At 44.1% G+C, this 20,668-nt stretch overlaps 1 protein-coding gene and 1 non-coding gene across 2 annotated transcripts in view; one reads left to right on the top strand and one right to left on the bottom strand.

Moving 5' to 3' along the window:
* Window positions 1-20,668, top strand: part of LOC139376950 (dynein axonemal heavy chain 17-like) — an 84,876-nt gene that overhangs the window by 62,142 nt on the left and 2,066 nt on the right. The window contains exons 63-75 of the mRNA XM_071119972.1: window positions 381-545; window positions 634-774; window positions 894-1,064; window positions 1,300-1,422; window positions 4,170-4,363; window positions 4,448-4,596; window positions 4,694-4,821; window positions 12,612-12,839; window positions 14,004-14,195; window positions 14,637-14,816; window positions 14,901-15,083; window positions 15,189-15,371; window positions 17,964-18,107. Of these exons, the coding sequence (XP_070976073.1) occupies window positions 381-545; window positions 634-774; window positions 894-1,064; window positions 1,300-1,422; window positions 4,170-4,363; window positions 4,448-4,596; window positions 4,694-4,821; window positions 12,612-12,839; window positions 14,004-14,195; window positions 14,637-14,816; window positions 14,901-15,083; window positions 15,189-15,371; window positions 17,964-18,107 (2,181 nt within the window). The remainder of the gene's footprint in view (window positions 1-380; window positions 546-633; window positions 775-893; window positions 1,065-1,299; window positions 1,423-4,169; window positions 4,364-4,447; window positions 4,597-4,693; window positions 4,822-12,611; window positions 12,840-14,003; window positions 14,196-14,636; window positions 14,817-14,900; window positions 15,084-15,188; window positions 15,372-17,963; window positions 18,108-20,668) is intronic.
* Window positions 2,862-2,915, bottom strand: LOC139377753 (U7 small nuclear RNA). Its single transcript, XR_011628226.1, has one exon. It is a non-coding gene; the product is annotated as a U7 small nuclear RNA (small nuclear RNA).

Below are 20,668 nucleotides of genomic sequence, written 5' to 3'. Positions count from 1 at the left end.
AAAAGGGATCCGCTATGGTTACAAGCCAAATAACCCTTATTTGGCACTGCAGAACTATTTTTGTGTGTGTGGAGAGGGCAAGCCAAATCAAGCAATGAAAAATGATATCCAATATAATTGATATGGTTTGTGACAAAAAAAAGTCAGTTCCCCTGTCTTCAAGTGGATTTCTTCAGGATGAGTGGTAGGTGGTGTGGCTCCGGGGTGAAGTGTTGGGAACCACACAACCTGATCTAGGATCAGCTTCTACATTCCCCAATCGTTTTAACCATTAGTGGGGAAAATGCAAAACTGACCCAAGATCAGCATCTAAGGGCACCTTTACTCTACTCCGGGTGCTGTGACTAACCTGTCCCCGTTGCTCTGCGATGTGTATATAGGCTGAGCTGACCAAGCAGCAAAACAACTTTAAGATTGTGCTGAAGCAGCTGGAGGACTCTCTGTTGGCTCGCCTCTCGGCTGCCTCCGGAAACTTTTTGGGAGACACCGCCCTCGTAGAGAATCTGGAAATCACCAAGGCAACCGCCACCGAGATCGAGGAGAAGGTACACACACACACACACACAAACACACTTTCTCTAATGATGGTCTATTATGGTGTGAGTGGAGAATGTTTGGGTTTGTGGCCTTCAGGTGCGCGAAGCAAAGATAACAGAGGTTAAGATCAACGAGGCCAGAGAGAACTACAGACCTGCATCAATACGAGCTGCCCTGCTCTACTTTATCCTCAACGACCTGAACAAAATTAACCCCATCTACCAGTTTTCCCTCAAGGTAACACTTCACAGGACTTTAGAATCACACTCCCAATACTCAATACTTTATTATCAACCTCAGAACTAATATTTGATGAAAACTTGGTTTTGTGTGTGTGTGTCTGTCTGTGTGTGTAGGCTTTCAGTGTTGTGTTTGAGGTGGCCATCATGCTTACAGAGCCGGCGGACGAGGTGAAACACAGAGTGAACAACCTGATAGACCAGATCACCTACTCTGTGTTCATGTACACCAACCGCAGCCTGTTTGAGAGGGACAAGCTTACCTTCATCGCTCAGGTTGCATTCCAGGTCAGAAAACACACCAGACAGACTAGTGAATAGGGTGCCCTATGAGCCCTGGTCAAAATTAGAGCACTAAATAGGGAATAGGGTACCGTTTGGGACGCAGACAGAATGACTTTTGACAAAATAGGAACTTACAGAATCAAAGTGACATTTGGTGACACACACAGGCCCATATACTTACGTAGAACATTTCTGCTTGGTGGATGAGAATACTATTTATATGTGTGTGTGTGAGTAGATCTTGCTGATGAAGAAGGAGATCAACCCTACTGAGCTGGACTTCCTCCTGAGGTTCCCGTACAAAGCTGGCCTGGGCTCTCCGGTTGACTTCCTGGCCAACCAGGGCTGGGGTGGCATCAAGGTGGGCACAGCCCAAACACACACGCACACACACTCTACACTCTCAGAAGAAAGAGTACGGTTAGAGTACAGTATTGTAAACAGGGGTACAAAAATATCAACATTTCCATAATGTCCTTTCAGAGGTACACATATAACCTCACATGGTACTGTGCTGTACCTTTTAGGGTACATGTGCTGATAATCTATTATAATAGTGTATCATTTTTGTACCCAATATTTTGAATATAAAGGTACAGTCATCACACACACTCAAAAGCCTCACCCATTATTATAATATTTCCCAGCATGCTCTATTGCAAGTACATTTTTTAGAATTGTTTGTTTCAATGTGTGTTTTTGCATGCACATTGATTGATATTATGCTACACAAAGATAAATGAGAAAAGAGAAGGAACCCGCACACTGCTCTTGATAGTATCACTGCTCTTTAATAAGCTTTACGTAACAGCCTCAAAAGCCCTGACGAAGGCCGTGAGGCCGATACATAAAGCTTCTTAAAGAGCATTGATACAATCAAGGGCAGTGTGCGGGTTCCTGCTTTTTTCTCATCTTATTCAACTGTTACCATGCACCTGCAAAAAAGATAGCTCTCCACAGTAAGTGGAGCTTCATAAGTAAATTATCAATATGAAGCAATTGTTACATACCAAAAGACCAGTAGACCTATGCTAGTAATTTTTACCACCATTGCTGGTGAGCTTGAAAAGTAAAGTGTTAATTTTCTTAATCACCACATTTTTTTGGAGCTGCATAATTATTTATTATGGCAATCCTCTCTCACGACATGTTGACGTTTGTGCTGCACCGGAACCTATAGCTGTACAGCAAATCAACAATCTGTTGCTAGCTCACCCCTGTGTTGATTGACAGTTTGCTGGTCCAATCAGAGTGCCCATTGTGCGTTTCACTTGCCAATCTGTAGCGTTTTTTTTGCAAGGGCGATGCTGCTGCTACTGGCTCTGGCTGCGTGTAGATTAATCCACGTAGCCAAACCGTATACTTGATGAATCTATTATGATCAAGATGAACAATCAAGCATGGAGCAATCAACTATTCAGTGACCACTCGTGCCCTGTGGGTTGGGGCATTGTTATCCAATGGGGACATAGCTATGGTAGCCAAAATAATGGCCTGCCCAGCATTTTTGTACATGACCCAAAGCATCCCAGATGAAAATATACTATAGTATACAATGGTATTAATTCTATAGTATTTACTGTAGTGTTTTTGTGGAATTTACTGTAGGATTCACTGTATAGTTTTTTAATACTGTAGTATTTACAGTTAATTATAGTAGAACTACTGTAGTAAGAGCTGAAGTATATACTATAGTAATTAATGTAGTGTTTTTGCGGATTGTAGTGTACTGTAGTATTTTTGCAGACATTACTGTAGTATTTACTATAGTGTTTTTGTTTTATTATCTTTGACATATAAGTGGGCTTTCTCCTTCAGGAAACCTACTGGAGAAATACTAAAAGAGTAACATTTCCAGACTCTAGGTAGGTAGGTTGTACTGGGGTCTGAACAGATAGTTTCCTAGCTTCTGCTCTTTTCTATAACCTGTAGGGAACACAATATATGGTCAATACTTGGCATTTAGCTTTCTCACTTATGGGTGGCACAAATTGTGAAATGGGGGAGGGGAATGGGCATGGTATATGCAAATTAAATACTGTAGTATTTACTATATTTAAAAAAGTGTAGTGTTTTTGCTGACTATAGTATACTACAGATTGCTTGTCACGTTCGTTGTATGAATGAGACCAAGGCGCAGCGTTCCACATATTTTAATAAACGGAAACTCACTAAACAAAACAAATAAAGAACAAACAAAACGCTATACAAAATAGTGCTGACAGGCAACTACACATAGTCAAGATCCCACACTAGAAAGTGGGAAAAGGGGGTGCCTAAATATGATCCCCAATCAGAGACAACGATAAACAGCTGTCTCTGATTGGGAACCATATCAGGCTAACATAGACATACAAAAAACCCTAGACCTACAAAAACCCTAGACATACAAAAACTAGAGTACCCACCCTAGTCACACCCTGACCTAACCAAAATATATAGAAAACAGAGATATCTAAGGTCATGGCTGACATTGCTATAGAATTCTATAGTAATTACTGTAGTATTCTATAGTAAACTGTAGTATTTCATGTGGGATGATGGGGTGTTAATTGCTTAATTAACCCAGGAACCACACCTGTGTGGAAGCACCTGCTTTCAATATACTTTGTGTCCCTCATTTACTGAAGTGTTTCCATTATTTTGGCAGTTACCTGTATGTAATGTGTTGTCATAAAGAGTTTAATTTCAATGATCAAATATTAACTTAGTGAAGGCTACAGAACTGAAAGCCACAACCATGTCTCAGTCACTAGCAAAAACAGTCATGGGTGGTACTGGTAACTCAGATTTACTTGAAAGACATCCTGGGAAATATGCAAAAAGGCTTTACACCCTACAGTGTTAAAACAACACCCAAAAACCTTTTTGCCACTTAAAAGGAACAAATGACCTTGTCAATGTGGTGGTACCCTAAAAGGGCAAGGGTACATTGATGTACCTATAACTAAATATACAAATTACATACCACTACAGTGACAACCGTTTGTACACCTTTATTTCTGAGAGTGTACAGACAATCACACACACACACTCTACTGACACACACTATCCACCTGCAGAGCTGAGTAATAGAGGTTTGTGTATGTATGTATGTGTGTGTGTCAGGCCCTGTCGGAGTTTGATGAGTTTAAGAACCTGGACCGGGACATGGAGGGATCTGCAAAGCGCTGGAAGAAGTTTGTTGAGTCGGAGGCTCCGGAGAAGGAAAAGTTTCCTCAGGAGTGGAAGAACAAGACGGGCCTCCAGAAACTCTGCATGATGAGGTGTATGAGACCGGACCGGATGTCCTACGCAGTCAGGTACAAGACACACACACATACACCAGTGTAAAGGAAGCAGATGTTTGTTCTGGTAATGTTGAGTGTTTGTTCTGTGTGTTGTAGTACTTTTGTGGAGGAGAAGATGGGTACAAAGTACGTGGAGGGGAGGAGCGTGGAGTTCGCTGTATCATTTGAGGAGAGCAGCTCGTCTACTCCCATGTTCTTCATCCTCTCCCCGGGAGTCGACCCCCTCAAAGATGTGGAAGCTCTAGGTATGTGCACACACACACACACACACACATACTTGCTGTAGGACCTTGAACCCTAATCTGCTTCATGTCTAACCTGCCATCCTGTCATTTGGTCCAGGTAAGAAGATGGGTTTCACCTTTGACAACGGGAAGTTCCACAACGTGTCTCTGGGTCAGGGCCAGGAGGTGGTGGCCGAGGCTGCTCTGAACATGGCAGCTAGAGAAGGACACTGGGTTATACTGCAGGTACACTGAATGGGCACCACTTACTCCTTACTCACAGGCTGGAGTTTAAACAGCGTGCAAGTTATTGTCTTCATCTCAAATCGAACCCTATTCAACTACAGTGGGGCAAAAAAGTATTTAGTCAGCCACCAATTGTGCAAGTTCTCCCACTTAAAAAGATGAGAGGCCTGTAATTTTCATCATAGGTACACTTCAACTATGACAGACAAAATGAGAAAAAAAATCCAGAAAATCACATTGTAGGATTTTTAATGAATTTATTTGCAAATTATGGTGGAAAATAAGTATTTGGTCAATAACAAAAGTTAACCTCAATACTTTGTTATATACCCTTTGTTGGAAATGACAGAGGTCAAACGTTTTCAGTAAGTCTTCACACACTGTTGCTGGTATTTTGGCCCATTCCTCCATGCAGATCTCCTCTAGAGCAGTGATGTTTTGGGGCTGTTGCTGGGCAACATGGACTTTCAACTCCCTCCAAAGATTTTCTATGGGATTGAGATCTGGAGACTGGCTAGGCCACTCCAGGACCTTGAAATGCTTCTTACGAAGCCACTCCTTCGTTGCCCGGGCGGTGTGTTTGGGATCATTGTCATGCTGAAAGACCCAGCCACGTTTCATCTTCAATGCCCTTGCTGATGGATGGAGGTTTTCACTCAAAATCTCACGATACATGGCCCCATTCATTCTTTTCTTTACACGGATCAGTCGTCCTGGTCCCTTTGCAGAAAAACAGCCCCAAAGCATGATGTTTCCACCCCCATACTTCACAGTAGGTATGGTGTTCTTTGGATGCAACTCCTCCAAACACGACGATTTGCGTTTTTACCAAAAAGTTATATTTTGGTTTCATGTGACCATATGACATTCTCCCAATCTTCTTCTGGATCATCCAAATGCTCTCTAGCAAACTTCAGACGGGCCTGGACATGTACTGGCTTAAGTAGGGGGACACGTCTGGCACTGCAGGATTTGAGTCCCTGGCGGCGTAGTGTGTTACTGATGGTAGGCTTTGTTACTTTGGTCCCAGCTCTCTGCAGGTCATTCACTAGGTCCCCCCGTGTGGTTCTGGGATTTTTGCCTCACCGTTCTTGTGATCATTTTGACCCCACGGGGTGAGATCTTGCGTGGAGCCCCAAATCAAGGGAGATTATCAGTGGTCTTGTATGTCTTCCATTTCCTAATAATTGCTCCCACTGTTGATTTCTTCAAACCAAGCTGCTTACCTACTGCAGATTCAGTCTTCCCAGCCTGGAGCAGGTCTACAATTTTGTTTCTGGTGTCCTTTGACAGCTCTTTGGTCTTGGCCATAGTGGAGTTTGGAGTGTGACTGTTTGAGGTTGTAGACAGGTGTCTTTTATACTGGTAACAAGTTCAAACAGGTGCCATTAATACAGGTAACGAGTGGAGGACAGAGGAGCCTCTTAAAGAAGAAGTTACAGGTCTGTGAGAGCCAGAAATCTTGCTTGTTTGTAGGTGACCAAATACTTATTTTCCACCATAATTTGCAAATACATTCATAAAAAAATCCTACAATGTGATTTTCTGGATTTTTTTTTTCATTTTGTCTGTCATAGTTGAAGTGTACATATGGTGAAAATTACAGGCCTCTCTCATCTTTTTCATCTTTTTAAGTGGGAGAACTTGCACAATTGGTGGCTGACTAAATAATTTTTTGCCCCACTGTATATAGGCCGGAGAATAGTAGGTTCTTGTGTAAATGTTTTATTTTTTGCCTAATTCCATACATTTTTTTCCCCCAAATTCCATTTTCTCCATTTAGTTTTTTTCAGGTTTTCACTCTCAAAATCACACTTTTTTAATAGAAAAACAACAACATTGTCTGTTCTAAGTCCACAACCATACTTAAACCAGATCAGGAGACCTCTTTTGAGGTTTGGGAAAAATCTAAGAAATGTTCATTTTTGGATGTTGATGCCCTTTAATTCAAGTGTGCACCAGCAAGTTACTTGTTTGGTTAGTGGTGTTTCTGTAGTGCACATGTGATTGCAGAGTTTGATAAACAAATCGGCACTGCATTGATGCAAATAATCATAATATTGTTCTGTCAGGTCCACATAGACTACTCTGTAGTTAACATTTAATTGTTGAAGGTTATCATTGGCATCATCACTAAAGGCTACTAGCCAGCAGATCCGACCCTCTTGCTTACAGCTAGATTTGGCCAGGCTTCCTGTGTATTATCAAATCAAATCAAATTTATTTATATAGCCCTTCGTACATCAGCTGATATCTCAAAGTGCTGTACAGAAACCCAGCCTAAAACCCCAAACAGCAAGCAATGCAGGTGTAGAAGCACGGTGGCTAGGAAAAACTCCCTAGAAAGGCCAAAACCTAGGAAGAAACCTAGAGAGGAACCAGGCTATGTGGGGTGGCCAGTCCTCTTCTGGCTGTGCCGGGTGGAGATTATAACAGAACATGGTCAAGATGTTCAAATGTTCATAAATGACCAGCATGGTCGAATAATAATAAGGCAGAACAGTTGAAACTGGAGCAGCAGCACAGTCAGGTGGACTGGGGACAGCAAGGAGTCATCATGTCAAGCATTCCTGGGGCATGGTCCTAGGGCTCAGGTCCTCCGAGAGAGAGAAAGAAAGAGAGAATTAGAGAGAGCATATGTGGGATGGCCAGTCTTCTTCTGGCTGTGCCGGGTGGAGATTATAACAGAACATGGCCAAGATGTTCAAATGTTCATAAATGACCAGCATGGTCGAATAATAATAAGGCAGAACAGTTGAAACTGGAGCAGCAGCACGGCCAGGTGGACTGGGGACAGCAAGGAGTCATCATGTCAGGTAGTCCTGGGGCATGGTCCTAGGGCTCAGGTCCTCCGAGAGAGAGAAGGAGAGAATTAGAGAACGCACACTTAGATTCACACAGGACACCGAATAGGACAGGAGTCACGGACCAGGATGTCCTGCTCCCAGGCAGACTAAATAACTTTTTTGCCCGCTTTGAGGACAATACAGTGCCACTGACACGGCCTGCAACGAAAACATGCGGACTCTCCTTCACTGCAGCCGAGGTGCGTAAGACATTTAAACGTGTTAACCCTCGCAAGGCTGCAGGCCCAGACGGCATCCCCAGCCGCGCCCTCAGAGCATGCGCAGACCAGCTGGCCGGTGTGTTTACGGACATATTCAATCAATCCCTATACCAGTCTGCTGTTCCCACATGCTTCAAGAGGGCCACCATTGTTCCTGTTCCCAAGAAAGTTAAGGTAACTGAGCTAAACGACTACCGCCCCGTAGCACTCACTTCCGTCATCATGAAGTGCTTTGAGAGACTAGTCAAGGACCATATCACCTCCACCCTACCCGACACCCTAGACCCACTCCAATTTGCTTACCGCCCAAATAGGTCCACAGACGATGCAATCTCAACCACACTGCACACTGCCCTAACCCATCTGGACAAGAGGAATACCTATGTGAGAATGCTGTTCATCGACTACAGCTCGGCATTCAACACCATAGTACCCTCCAAGCTCGTCATCAAGCTCGAGACCCTGGGTCTCGACCCCGCCCTGTGCAACTGGGTACTGGACTTCCTGACGGGCCGCCCCCAGGTGGTGAGGGTAGGCAACAACATCTCCACCCCGCTGATCCTCAACACTGGGGCCCCACAAGGGTGCGTTCTGAGCCCTCTCCTGTACTCCCTGTTCACCCACGACTGCGTGGCCACGCACGCATCCAACTCAATCATCAAGTTTGCGGACGACACAACAGTGGTAGGCTTGATTACCAACAACGACGTGACGGCCTACAGGGAGGAGGTGAGGGCCCTCGGAGTGTGGTGTCAGGAAAATAACCTCACACTCAACGTCAACAAAACTAAGGAGATGATTGTGGACTTCAGGAAACAGCAGAGGGAACACCCCCCTATCCACATCGATGGAACAGTAGTGGAGAGGGTAGCTAGTTTTAAGTTCCTCGGCATACACATCACAGACAAACTGAATTGGTCCACTCACACAGACAGCATCGTGAAGAAGGCGCAGCAGCGCCTCTTCAACCTCAGGAGGCTGAAGAAATTTGGTTTGTCACCAAAAGCACTCACAAACTTCTACAGATGCACAATCGAGAGCATCCTGGCGGGCTGTATCACCGCCTGGTACGGCAACTGCTCCGCCCACAACCGTAAGGCTCTCCAGAGGGTAGTGAGGTCTGCACAACGCATCACCGGGGGCAAACTACCTGCCCTCCAGGACACCTACACCACCCGATGTTACAGGAAGGCCATAAAGATCATCAAGGACATCAACCACCCGAGCCACTGCCTGTTCACCCCGCTATCATCCAGAAGGCGAGGTCAGTACAGGTGCATCAAAGCTGGGACTGAGAGACTGAAAAACAGCTTCTATCTCAAGGCCATCAGACTGTTAAACAGCCACCACTAACATTGAGTGGCTGCTGCCAACACACTGACACTGACTCAACTCCAGCCACTTTAATAATGGGAATTGATGGGAAATGATGTAAATATATCACTAGCCACTTTAAACAATGCTACCTTATATAATGTTACTTACCCTACATTATTCATCTCATATGCATACGTATATACTGTACTCTATATCATCGACTGCATCCTTATGTAATACATGTATCACTAGCCACTTTAACTATGCCACTTTGTTTACATACTCACCTCATGTATATACTGTACTCGATACCATCTACTGTATCCTGCCTATGCTGCTCTGTACCCAGACAGGATGACCACATCAGTGAATCAACCCACTCAGGTGACGCACCCCCTCCAGGGACGGCATGAGAGAGCCCCAGTAAGCCAGTGACTCAGCCCCTGTAATAGGGTTAGAGGCAGAGAATCCCAGTGGAAAGAGGGGAACCGGCCAGGCAGAGACAGCAAGGGCGGTTCGTTGCTCCAGAGCCTTTCCGTTCACCCTCCCACTCCTGGGCCAGACTACACTCAATCATATGACCCACTGAAGAGATGAGTCTTCAGTAGAGACTTAAAGGTTGAGACCGAGTTTGCGTCTCTGACATGGGTAGGCAGACCGTTCCATAAAAGTGGAGCTCTATAGGAGAAAGCCCTGCCTCCAGCTGTTTGCTTAGAAATTCTAGGGACAATTAGGAGGCCTGCGTCTTGTGACCGTAGCGTACGTGTAGGTATGTACGGCAGGACCAAATCAGAGAGATAGGTAGGAGCAAGCCCATGTAATGCTTTGTAGGTTAGCAGTAAAACCTTGAAATCAGCCCTTGCTTTGACAGGAAGCCAGTGTAGAGAGGCTAGCACTGGAGTAATATGATCAAATTTGTTGGTTCTAGTCAGGATTCTAGCAGCCGTATTTAGCACTAACTGAAGTTTATTTAGTGCTTTATCCGGGTAGCCGGAAAGTAGAGCATTGCAGTAGTCTAACCTAGAAGTGACAAAAGCATGGATTAATTTTTCTGCATCATTTTTGGTCAGAAAGTTTCTGATTTTTGCAATGTTACGTAGATGGAAAAAAGCTGTCCTTGAAACAGTCTTGACATGTTCGTCAAAAGAGAGATCAGGGTCCAGAGTAACGCCGAGGTCCTTCACAGTTTTATTTGAGACGACTGTACAACCATCAAGATTTATTGTCAGATTCAACAGAAGATCTCTTTGTTTCTAGAACAAGCATCTCTGTTTTGTCTGAGTTTAAAAGTAGAAAGTTTGCAGCCATCCACTTCCTTATGTCTGAAACACATTCTTCTAGCAAGGGCAATTTTGGGGCTTCACCATGTTTCATTGAAATGTACAGCTGTGTGTCATCCGCATAGCAGTGAAAGTTAACATTATGTTTTCGAATAACATCCCCAAGAGGTAAAATATATAGTGAAAACAATAGTGGTCCTAAAACGGAACCTTGAGGAACACCGAAATGTACAGTTGATTTGTCAGAGGACAAACCATTCACAGAGACAAACTGATATCTTTCAGCTATTATTGGATTAAGACACCGCAGTTTACTTAAAGAATAGCTGTCGTTCAATCTTCTCGGTGTGACAGAGAGGGGCATTCCTGCATTGCCTATTCAGAAAGTTGAAGGAAAATAGGAATAAATTATGCATTTTGTTAATCTCTTATGATAATCTTGGGCAAATTCATACATTTTCTAATAAATTCTATATATTTAGTTGATTTCCTACTAAGTTCAATACATTTTTGAATATTGTTGAATTCCTGTTTTAATGTCTGAATTCCATGATTCTGTCTGCGTTCTCCGCATGGCAGATTTGATAGGGTCCTATAATACATTTGGGACGCATCCATTGTCATGTAATATTTTGTTCCAACGTGAAGGATATTTTTGCCTATTGCTTTATATGGCTCTGGTTGTTATTAAACTGCAATTGTAACCTCATATAGACTAGTTGTAGACCAACAACAATGAGCAAAAATCTAAACGCAACATAGAAAGTTTTGGTCCCATGTTTCATGAGCTGAAATTAAAGATCCCAGATAATGTTCGATACGCACAAAAAGCTTATTTCTCTCAAATTATGTGGACAAATATGTTTACATCCCTGTTAGTAAGCATTTCTCCTTTTCCAAGATAATCCATCCACCTGACAGGTGTGGCATATCAAGAAGCTGATTAAAGAGCATGATCATTACACAGGTGCACCTTGTGCTGAGTACAATAAAAGGCCACTCTAAAATGTGCAGTTTTGTCACACAACACAATGCCACAGCTGTCTCAAGCTTTGAGGGATTGCAATTGGCATGCTGACTGCAGAAAGTCTACGAGAGCTGTTGCCAGAGAATTTAATGTTAATTTCTCTACCTTAAGCCGTCTCCAACGTTGTTTTAGAGAATTTGGCAGTACATCCAACTGGCCTTACAACCGCAGCCCTGGACCTCCACATCTGAGACCAGCCACTGGACAGCTGATGAAACTGTGGGTTTCCACAACTGAAGAATTTCCACACAAACTGTCAGAAACCGTCTCAGGGAGGCTCATCTGCATGCTCGTCGTCCTCACCAGGGTCTTTACCTGACTGTGCTCTTTACAGATGAATCCTGGTTTCAACTGTACCGGGCAGATGGCAGACAGTGTGTGTTTGTGGTGTCGTGTGTGCGAGTGATTTTCTGATGTCAACGTTGTGAACAGAGTGCCCCATGGTGGCAGTGGGGTTATGGTATGGGCAGTCAAAAGCTATGGACAACAAACACAATTGCATTTTATCAATGGCAATTTGAATGCACAGAGATACCGTGACAAGATCCTGAGGCCCATTGTCGGGCCATTCTTCCACCGCCATCACCTCATGTTTCAGCATGATAATGCACGGCCCCATGTCGCAAGGATCTGTACGCACTTCCTGGTGGCTGAAAATGTCCCAGTTCTTCCATGGCCTGCATACTCAACAAACATGTCATCCATTGAGCATGTTTGGGATGCTCTGGATCGACTATTTGTTCCAGTTCCCAACAATATCCATCAACTTCGCACAGTCATTGAAAAGGAGTGGGACAACTTTCCACAGGCCACAATCAACAGCCTGATCAACTCTATGCGAAGGAGATACTGACTGGTATTCTGATCCACGCCCCTACCTTTTTTTAAGGTATCTGTGACCAGAAGATGCATATCTGTTTTCCCAGTCATGTGAAATCCATAGACAAGGGCCTAATGAATTTATTTGAATTGACTGATTTCCGTACATGAACGGAAACTCTGTAAAATCTTTGAAATTGCTGAATGTTCAGTTTATATTTTTGTTCCGTGTATATAGACTACTCGCCAGGTATTCAATAATAAACCCTCCCCTTTGTAGAACATCCACCTGGTGGCCAAGTGGCTGGGCAGCCTGGATAAACTAGTGGAGCGCTACAGCATAGGTAGCCATGATGACTATCGCGTGTACATGTCAGCTGAGCCTTCGCCTACGCCAGAGTCGCACTACATCCCCCAGGGCCTGCTGGAGAATGGCATTAAGATCACCAACGAACCGCCCACCGGCATGCAAGCTAACCTGCACAAGGCCCTGTATCTCTTCAACCAGGTAACACATATGTACACTCACACACAAACACTGACTTTACAAAACATTAAGAATTTGTAAACCCGTTTTAAATAATTCATGCATACTTTCCTAACCCTAAAATGTGCCTAAACAATCTACAAGATCAGAGTAATTTTACCAGTTGGTGCTGAAACAGAGACAACTATGCTTATACACTGAGTTTACAAAACATGCTCTTTCCATGACCGACTGACCAGGTGAATCCAAGTGAAAGCTAGAATCCCTTATTGATGCCACTTGTTAAATCCACTTCAATCAGTGTAGATGAAGGGGAGGAGACAGGTTAAAGAAGGATTTTTAAGCCTTGAGACATGTGTGCCATTCAGAGGGTGAATGGGCAAGACAAAAGATTTATGTGCCTTTGAACGGGGTATGGTAGTAGGTGCCAGGTGCACCGGTTTGTGTCAAGAACTGCAACGCTGCTGGGTTTCTCATGCTCAACAGTTTCCCGTGTGTATCAAGAATGGTCCACCACCCAGGGCCTCTCGAGTGGCGCAGTGGCTAAGGGCCACCAGAGACTCTGGGTTCGCGCCCAGGCTCTGTCGTAACCGGCCGCGACCGGGAGGTCCGTGGGGCGACGCACAATTGGCATAGCGTCGTCCGGGTTAGGGAGGGATTGGCCGGTAGGGATATCCTTGTCTCATCGCGCACCAGCGACTCCTGTAGCGGGCCGGGCGCAGTGCACGCTAACCAAGGTTGCCAGGTGCACGGTGTTTCCTCCGACACATTGGTGCGGCTGGCTTCCGGGTTGGATGGCGCTGTGTTAAGAAGCAGTGCGGCTTGGTTGGGTTGTGTATCGGAAGACGCATGACTTTCAACCTTCGTCTCTCCCGAGCCCGTACGAGAGTTGTAGCGGTGAGACAAGATAGTAGCTACTAACAATTGGATACCACGAAATTGGGGAGAAAAAAGGGGATAAAATAAAAAAATAAAGAATGGTCCACCACCCAAAGGACATCGAGCCAACTTGACACAACTGTGGGAAGCATTGGAGTCAACATGGGCCAGCATCCCTAGGGGGGTGCAACTCAATATTAGGAAGGTGTTCCTAATGTTTGGTGTACTCAGTGTACAGTACTTGCACACACTTAAATTGAATTTGAGTTGAATGTAATCTCTTCCCTATCTCTACGTGTGTGTTAGGACACTCTGGAAATGTGCTCTAAAGAGTCAGAGTTCAAGGTGATTCTGTTTGCATTGTGCTACTTCCATGCTGTGGTGGCTGAGAGGAGGAAGTTTGGAGCTCAGGGCTGGAACAGATCTTACCCCTTCAACAACGGAGACCTCACCATCTCCGTCAACGTCCTCTACAACTACCTGGAGGCCAACTCCAAGGTGAGTGACTTTGTGACTGGCATCACCAACTACCTGGAGGCCAACTACAAGGTGAATGAACGTGTGACTGACATCACCATCTCTCAATCAGCCTAGAGCTTTAAGGCCCTGCTGCACAACAGCCATCAGCCATTGAGGGACTGCTTCCTTTGAAATCAATGAAAGCTGCTATACTGTTTGCATTGCATCATGTACAATGTCAGCGTCCAAGCTCAAGAATCGCTGAGGTTCAATGCTCGATGGCTGACGTGCACATTCATTCTAATCAAATAAGTTGATTTTGGTTGGTTTCTGTACAGCAGGGCACATTGGTGGCGATGCTTGTAGTGTGTGTCTAACCCCACTCTCTCTCTCTCCCCCTTCTTTCTCAATTTCTCTCTCCATCCATTCTCTCCCTCCATTCTCTCCCTCCATTCTCTCACCCCACCTCCCTCTCTCCAGGTGCCGTGGGACGACCTGCGCTATCTGTTTGGGGAGATCATGTACGGTGGCCACATCACAGACGACTGGGACAGGAAGTTGTGTCGTACCTATCTGGAGGAGTATGTCAGACCTGAGATGCTGGAGGGAGAGCTGTACCTCGCACCCAGCTTCCCTGTACCACCCAACTCTGACTACAAGGTTTGGAACACACACACACACGACAACACCCTTGAAAACTAAAAATATTGTTACCTATCAGTAACCCTCAGTGTGTGTGTCCAGGGCTACCATATGTACATAGATGAGGTGCTGCCTCCAGAGAGTCCCTACTTGTACGGCCTCCACCCCAACGCTGAGATTGGCTTCCTCACCATCACCTCAGAGAAGCTGTTCCGCACTGTGCTGGAGATGCAGCCCAAAGAGTCAGACGCAGCTGGGGGAGGAGGGGTGTCCAGAGAGGAGAAGGTATGAAAAACACTATCACCACACCTCAGAGCCTTTAATTAACACCCACTAGAGTCCTGACCTGTGTGTGTATGCCACTGCGTTTGCCTGTGTTTTCCCCTAAAGGTGAAGGGCATCCTGGATGAGATCCTGGAGAAGCTGCCAGATGGTTTCAACATGATAGAGATAATGGCCAAGGTGGAGGAGAGAACTCCCTACATAATCGTGGCCTTCCAGGAGTGTGAGAGGATGAACTTCCTCACCAAGGAGATCACGCGCTCTCTCAAAGAGCTCAACCTCGGACTCAAGGTACGGGAGAGACAGAGTGTGTGTGTGTGTGTGTGTGTGTGTGTGTGACATCACAGTGGTTGTCTGTAATCAAACTGAAAGGAGTGTACAGCGAATGGTGTGACCAATGTTCCCGCAAATTCTTTCCAGCACTGAGCAAATTTCAGGTCTGCTGAGCGCAAACTTGAACGTTGTGAAAATACTTCCAGCGCACGTTTACAGTGAACACCGAGGCTGTACCCACTTTAAGTTACAGTTTTAACAGTGGTCAAGTAGGCTACTGTGGCTATTTGCTCATAATGTAGGTCTACCAGTGGCTTACCATCAAAAACAATGGAGAAAATACATCCCATAACATTTTAACATGGACAATGTCTGTTCTATCATTCAGCCTACAGTAGTAGCCAATGTGTGGTGTTCAATGTAGGCCTACATTCCAAGAGACTTTTGAAAAAAACATGCAGGGCTTTACATTAACCTGTTTATCTACCGGTCCTTCAGACAAGGAGGTGACTGAAAATGCTGTTGTGTTTGATGCAAGAAACCACTTTACAAAATACAATGCTTTATTATTCTCATAACATTAATCAGACAAATTGTGCTACCCTCTGCCTATTGGCTACTTAGGCTTGAATAAGCTGTCTCAAAACAACACTGCTCCTTTAAGACAAAAAAAAAGCTCTTTACCTGACTCGCTTTTCAAAGATGTCTAGAAATGTACATGTTTTGTGTTCTTGTGGGAAGCAATCACTCCCCCATTGCTGACTACAAATGATCTATAACTGGGCTAATAACTCACTAACTAGCAAAGGATATGAACAAAATGTGCATCTCTCGCTTTCATCTCAAAACAAGCGCATCTACTCACGATCACTCGTACTGTAAATAAAGTCCAGTTCAAAGTAAATGGCACAGATCCATACTGTAAATGTCAATGGTCTATTTGTATATACAGTAGCCCTACTGCAGCTCTGATTGTTTATGCCACACCGGTCTGTGTAGAGTACGGGCTGAGTAATGCGTGCCAATGCAATTGAATCCTACTCCGATGCGTTCTGCCTACAACAAAATCTCTTGCATAGTTTCATAGTTTGCATAGTTTCAATATGTTGCATTGAAAGTGGCTAATATTGCGTTGATTCGATCACAATTGCCACAGTAAAGGGAAACATTGATAGTGTTAACAGGGAAAACTCTAGAACAGTAGTCAACCTTTTCCGAGTCAAGATCACTTTGAGTCAAAATGCAAGCCGAGATCTACCGCTTAGATTTTTAAGCCTATGCAACATTAACCAATTAAAAACAGTACTGTATCAATGAGGTTTGTGCAGTAAGCTATAGGCCCAATACATTATCACCGCATATTAGTTTTGTTTGAATTACCCTGCCAATGCATTGTTGTTTCAAATTTTGAGGTAGGCTATATGATCATACCGGTAATAGATCCGTTGTTGTATTGTGAGGCATAGCTGAGTGAGCATACATTTAAATAATGTTTATTTTTTATTTTACTGGGCTGATGGTGCCTGCATCTGATGGTCAGTCTCAGTGGAGGGAGAGCGCAGCAGACTGAGGGTCTGCCTCTTAACACCCCTACGCTCTCTCTTTCCTCAACTGACACTGACCATAAAGGAACACCATCTTCCAGCTGATGGCAAAATACGTATAGCATCTGTTAGTTGTCCTTCAGTTTTTAGAACCTATGAAAAGCTAAAACCAAGTTTATTCACCCAATGTGTCAGACATGTTCCCACCAGCACAACAGACAAATGTTCCCACCAGCACAAGTATATATACCCCAGTTTAGTTGAAGTCTCCTCCTTCCCTCTAAACATTACATATTTATTGCTAGGCAGGAAGTTAAGTGATGTGGGTATTAATCTGTTCCTTCTCCATTACTGTGACCTGACCTCGGCCCCTATTCCTCACTAATCCACAGCTCTCCACCTTTATCAGTGCCTTTCCCTTACTTAGTAACATTCCAAGCCCCTGGCTCATATCCAACCTTAATTGACTCCCTCATACATTCCTCCTACAGAAAACCATTTAACTTTCCATAGGATACCTGATGATTAACAATATTACAAGTTTAGAAGTCAGAACCCATCACACTGCACTATTTCTGCCTCATGCACAAATTCATGTTTTTACTCCAATGAACGGAGAGTGAAAGTTATTTTATGCCTGCTACTTACTACAGACACGGTAGTCTGAGCAATCCGATTGGCCAGCACTAGGCCTATAGTGCACTTGATTTGCTCACTGGGCCTGCCGGGAAGGCAGAGTGTGTACCTTCAGACAAATGAAATGGCAACAGTTCACCTACCTGGTGCGCAGGGCAGCTATATCAGGTGCACCTACTGCCAACAGCCAGAGACTAATAAAAATAATAATAGGAACAAGGATTTTTAAATACATTTTTAAAATGGAAAAGAAATGCAGATCAATTGGAGATCAATTGATTGGTTGATGACCACTACTCTATAAAGTTCAATCTCCTGCTTCTCTCTGTGGGCTGATATTTCTGCAAGGCAGTCCCGGGGGATACTGTGTGCAGCTCAGATGGAACATTGGGTGGGACATTGTCTTGTCTGTCCGTCTCTGTGTCTGTAGGGTGAGTTGACAATCACAACCGACATGGAGGAGCTGGGTAACGCTCTGTTCCTGGACACGGTGCCAGAGTCCTGGACCAAGCTCGCCTACCCCTCCCTGCAGGGCCTGGGGGGTTGGTATGCAGACCTGCTGCTCAGGATCAAGGTACAACACCATAATATACTCTCTGATCAGGAGACATTTTTGCCCTCAGAACAGCCTCAATTCAGTGGGCCATGGACTCTACAAGGTGTCGAAAGCATTCCACAGGGATGCTGGCCCATGTTGACAGGTGTGTCAAGTTGTCAGGATGTCCTTTTGGTGGTGGACCATGCTTGATACACACGAGAAACTGTTGAGGATGAAAAACCAAGCAGTGTTGCAGTTCTTGACACAAACTGCTGCACCTGGCACCTACAGTTGAAGTCAGAAGTTGACATACACTTCAGCCAAATACATTTAAACTGTTTCACAATTCCTGACATTTAATCCTAATAAAAAAAAATCCCTGTTTTAGGTTAGTTAGGATCACCACTTTATTTTAAGAATGAATTCCCAGTGTGTCTCAAGTGTACATGCACTCAATTAGTATTTGGTAGCATTGCCTTTAAATTGTTTAACTTGAGTAAAACATTTCGGTTAGCCTTCCACAAGCTTCCCACAATAAGTTGGGTGAATTTTGGCCCATTCCTCCTGACAGAGCTGAGTCAGGTCTGTAGGCCTCCTTGCTCGCACACGCTTTTTCAGTTTGGCCCACAAATGTTCTATGGGATTGAGGTCAGGGCTTTCCGATGGCCACCTCAACACCTTTGTTGTCCTTAAGCCATTTTGCTACAACTTTGGAAGTATGCTTGGGGTCATTGTCCATTTGGAAGACCCATTTGCAACCAAAGCTTTAACTTCCAGAATGTCTTGAGATGTTTCTTCAATATATTAACAATTTCGCTTCCTCATGATGCCATCTATTTTGGGAAGTACACCAGTCCCTCCTGCAGCAAAGCATCCCCACAACATGCTTCACGGTCGGGATGGTGTTCTTCGGCTTGCAAGCATCTCCATTTTTCCTCCAAATATAACGATGGTCATTATGGCCAAACAGTTCTATTTTTGTTGTTTCATCAGACCAGAGGACATTAATCCAAAAAGTACGATCTTTGTCCCCATGTGCAGTTGCAAACCGTAGTCTGGCTTTTTTTTTTAATGGCGGTTTTGGAGCAGTGGATTCTTCCTTGCTGAGGGGCCTTTCATGTTATGTCGATATAGGACTTGTTTTACTGTGGATGTTACGAATCCCTTTTGGCCCGACAGTCTAGGGGGGATGGTAATGAGACCCGTAACATAACTCATGTAAATTATAATAGTGACAAAGTAAAAATGTGAACGAAATAACCAGGACAACTGAAATCTACCGTCAAACTCAAGGTTTATTAATAAACACACAGTAATGGGGGGGGAGCAGGAAAAGGGGCTGAGCTGGACCCAAGGAAAGAAACAAATATGCAAAAACACCCCTAAGGTAGACTAGCCTACTTTAAGAACAGCTAACTAACTAACCAAAATTACAGTGGGTGGTCCGCCCAGTTCTAACTAGTGTATTTAACAAAGTTCACCTACGGGTAGTGTATGCCCATGGGCGACTTGTCTTGGTTTCCCCTTTTCCCACCAGCAATTAAATACAAACACCATAACCAAAACCAATACTCACAGGTGATGACAAAGTGCTATGGAGGTGCTCAAACAAAAGGAGAGGTTTAAGACACAAAGAGAGAGAGTTGAAAAACAGAGGTCTACAAACATGGCATTTACAAAGAGATTGAGCTCCTGAAATCTACGAAGAACAGAGATCTACCAACATGGCATTTACAAAGAGATTGAGCTCTAGAGCAAACAAATGATGGGGTTTTTAAACCATGGGGAAGGAACTGTGATAGGGTAGGAAACAGGGGGAGGTGTGTCTTCTGATTGATGATTGATTGTTGACTGATTGGGGAGTGATGATTTTCACCTGTGAGGGGAGAAGGAGAGAAAAGAATACACACACAGGATACCTGTATCCGTAACAGTGGATATAGATACTTTTGTACTTGTTTCCTCCAGCATCTTCACAAGGTCCTTTTCTGTTGTTCTGGGATTGATTTGCACTTTTCGTTCCAAAGTACGTTCATCTCTAGGAGACAGAACGCATCTCCTTTCTGAGTGGTATGACGGCTGCGTGGTCCCATGGTGTTTGTACAGATGAACGTGGTACCTTCAGGCGTTTGGAAATTGCTCCCAAGGATGAACAGATTTTTTCTGATGTCTTGGCTGATTTCTTTTGACTTTTCCCATGATCTCAAGCAAAGAGACACTGCGTTTGAAGGTAGTCCTTGAAATACATCCACAGGTTCACCTCCAATTGACTCAAATTATGTCAATTAGCCTATCAGAAGCTTCTAAAGCCATGATATTTTCTGGAATTTTCCAAGCTGTTTAAAGGCACAATCAACTTAGTGTATGTAAACTTCTGACCCACTGGAATTGTGATACAGTGAAACCCACAGCACCCAATTAATCAAATTCAGAGCGCATCTGCACGCAACCCAATTGTAATGCCTATGGTCAATATGGTTTGACATATATCCCTATGGGGATTACACAATATTTGTTTAAATGTCAATAGCTCAACATTTCAATGACTTAACCGCAAACCAACTTTAACATTTTAGAAAATCATATACTAATATTGA

The sequence above is a fragment of the Oncorhynchus clarkii genome, chromosome 20, assembly GCF_045791955.1.
Source record: "Oncorhynchus clarkii lewisi isolate Uvic-CL-2024 chromosome 20, UVic_Ocla_1.0, whole genome shotgun sequence".
In the NCBI taxonomy this organism is placed as follows: Eukaryota; Metazoa; Chordata; class Actinopteri; order Salmoniformes; family Salmonidae; genus Oncorhynchus; species Oncorhynchus clarkii.
This window is presented reverse-complemented; position numbering and strand designations above follow the sequence as displayed.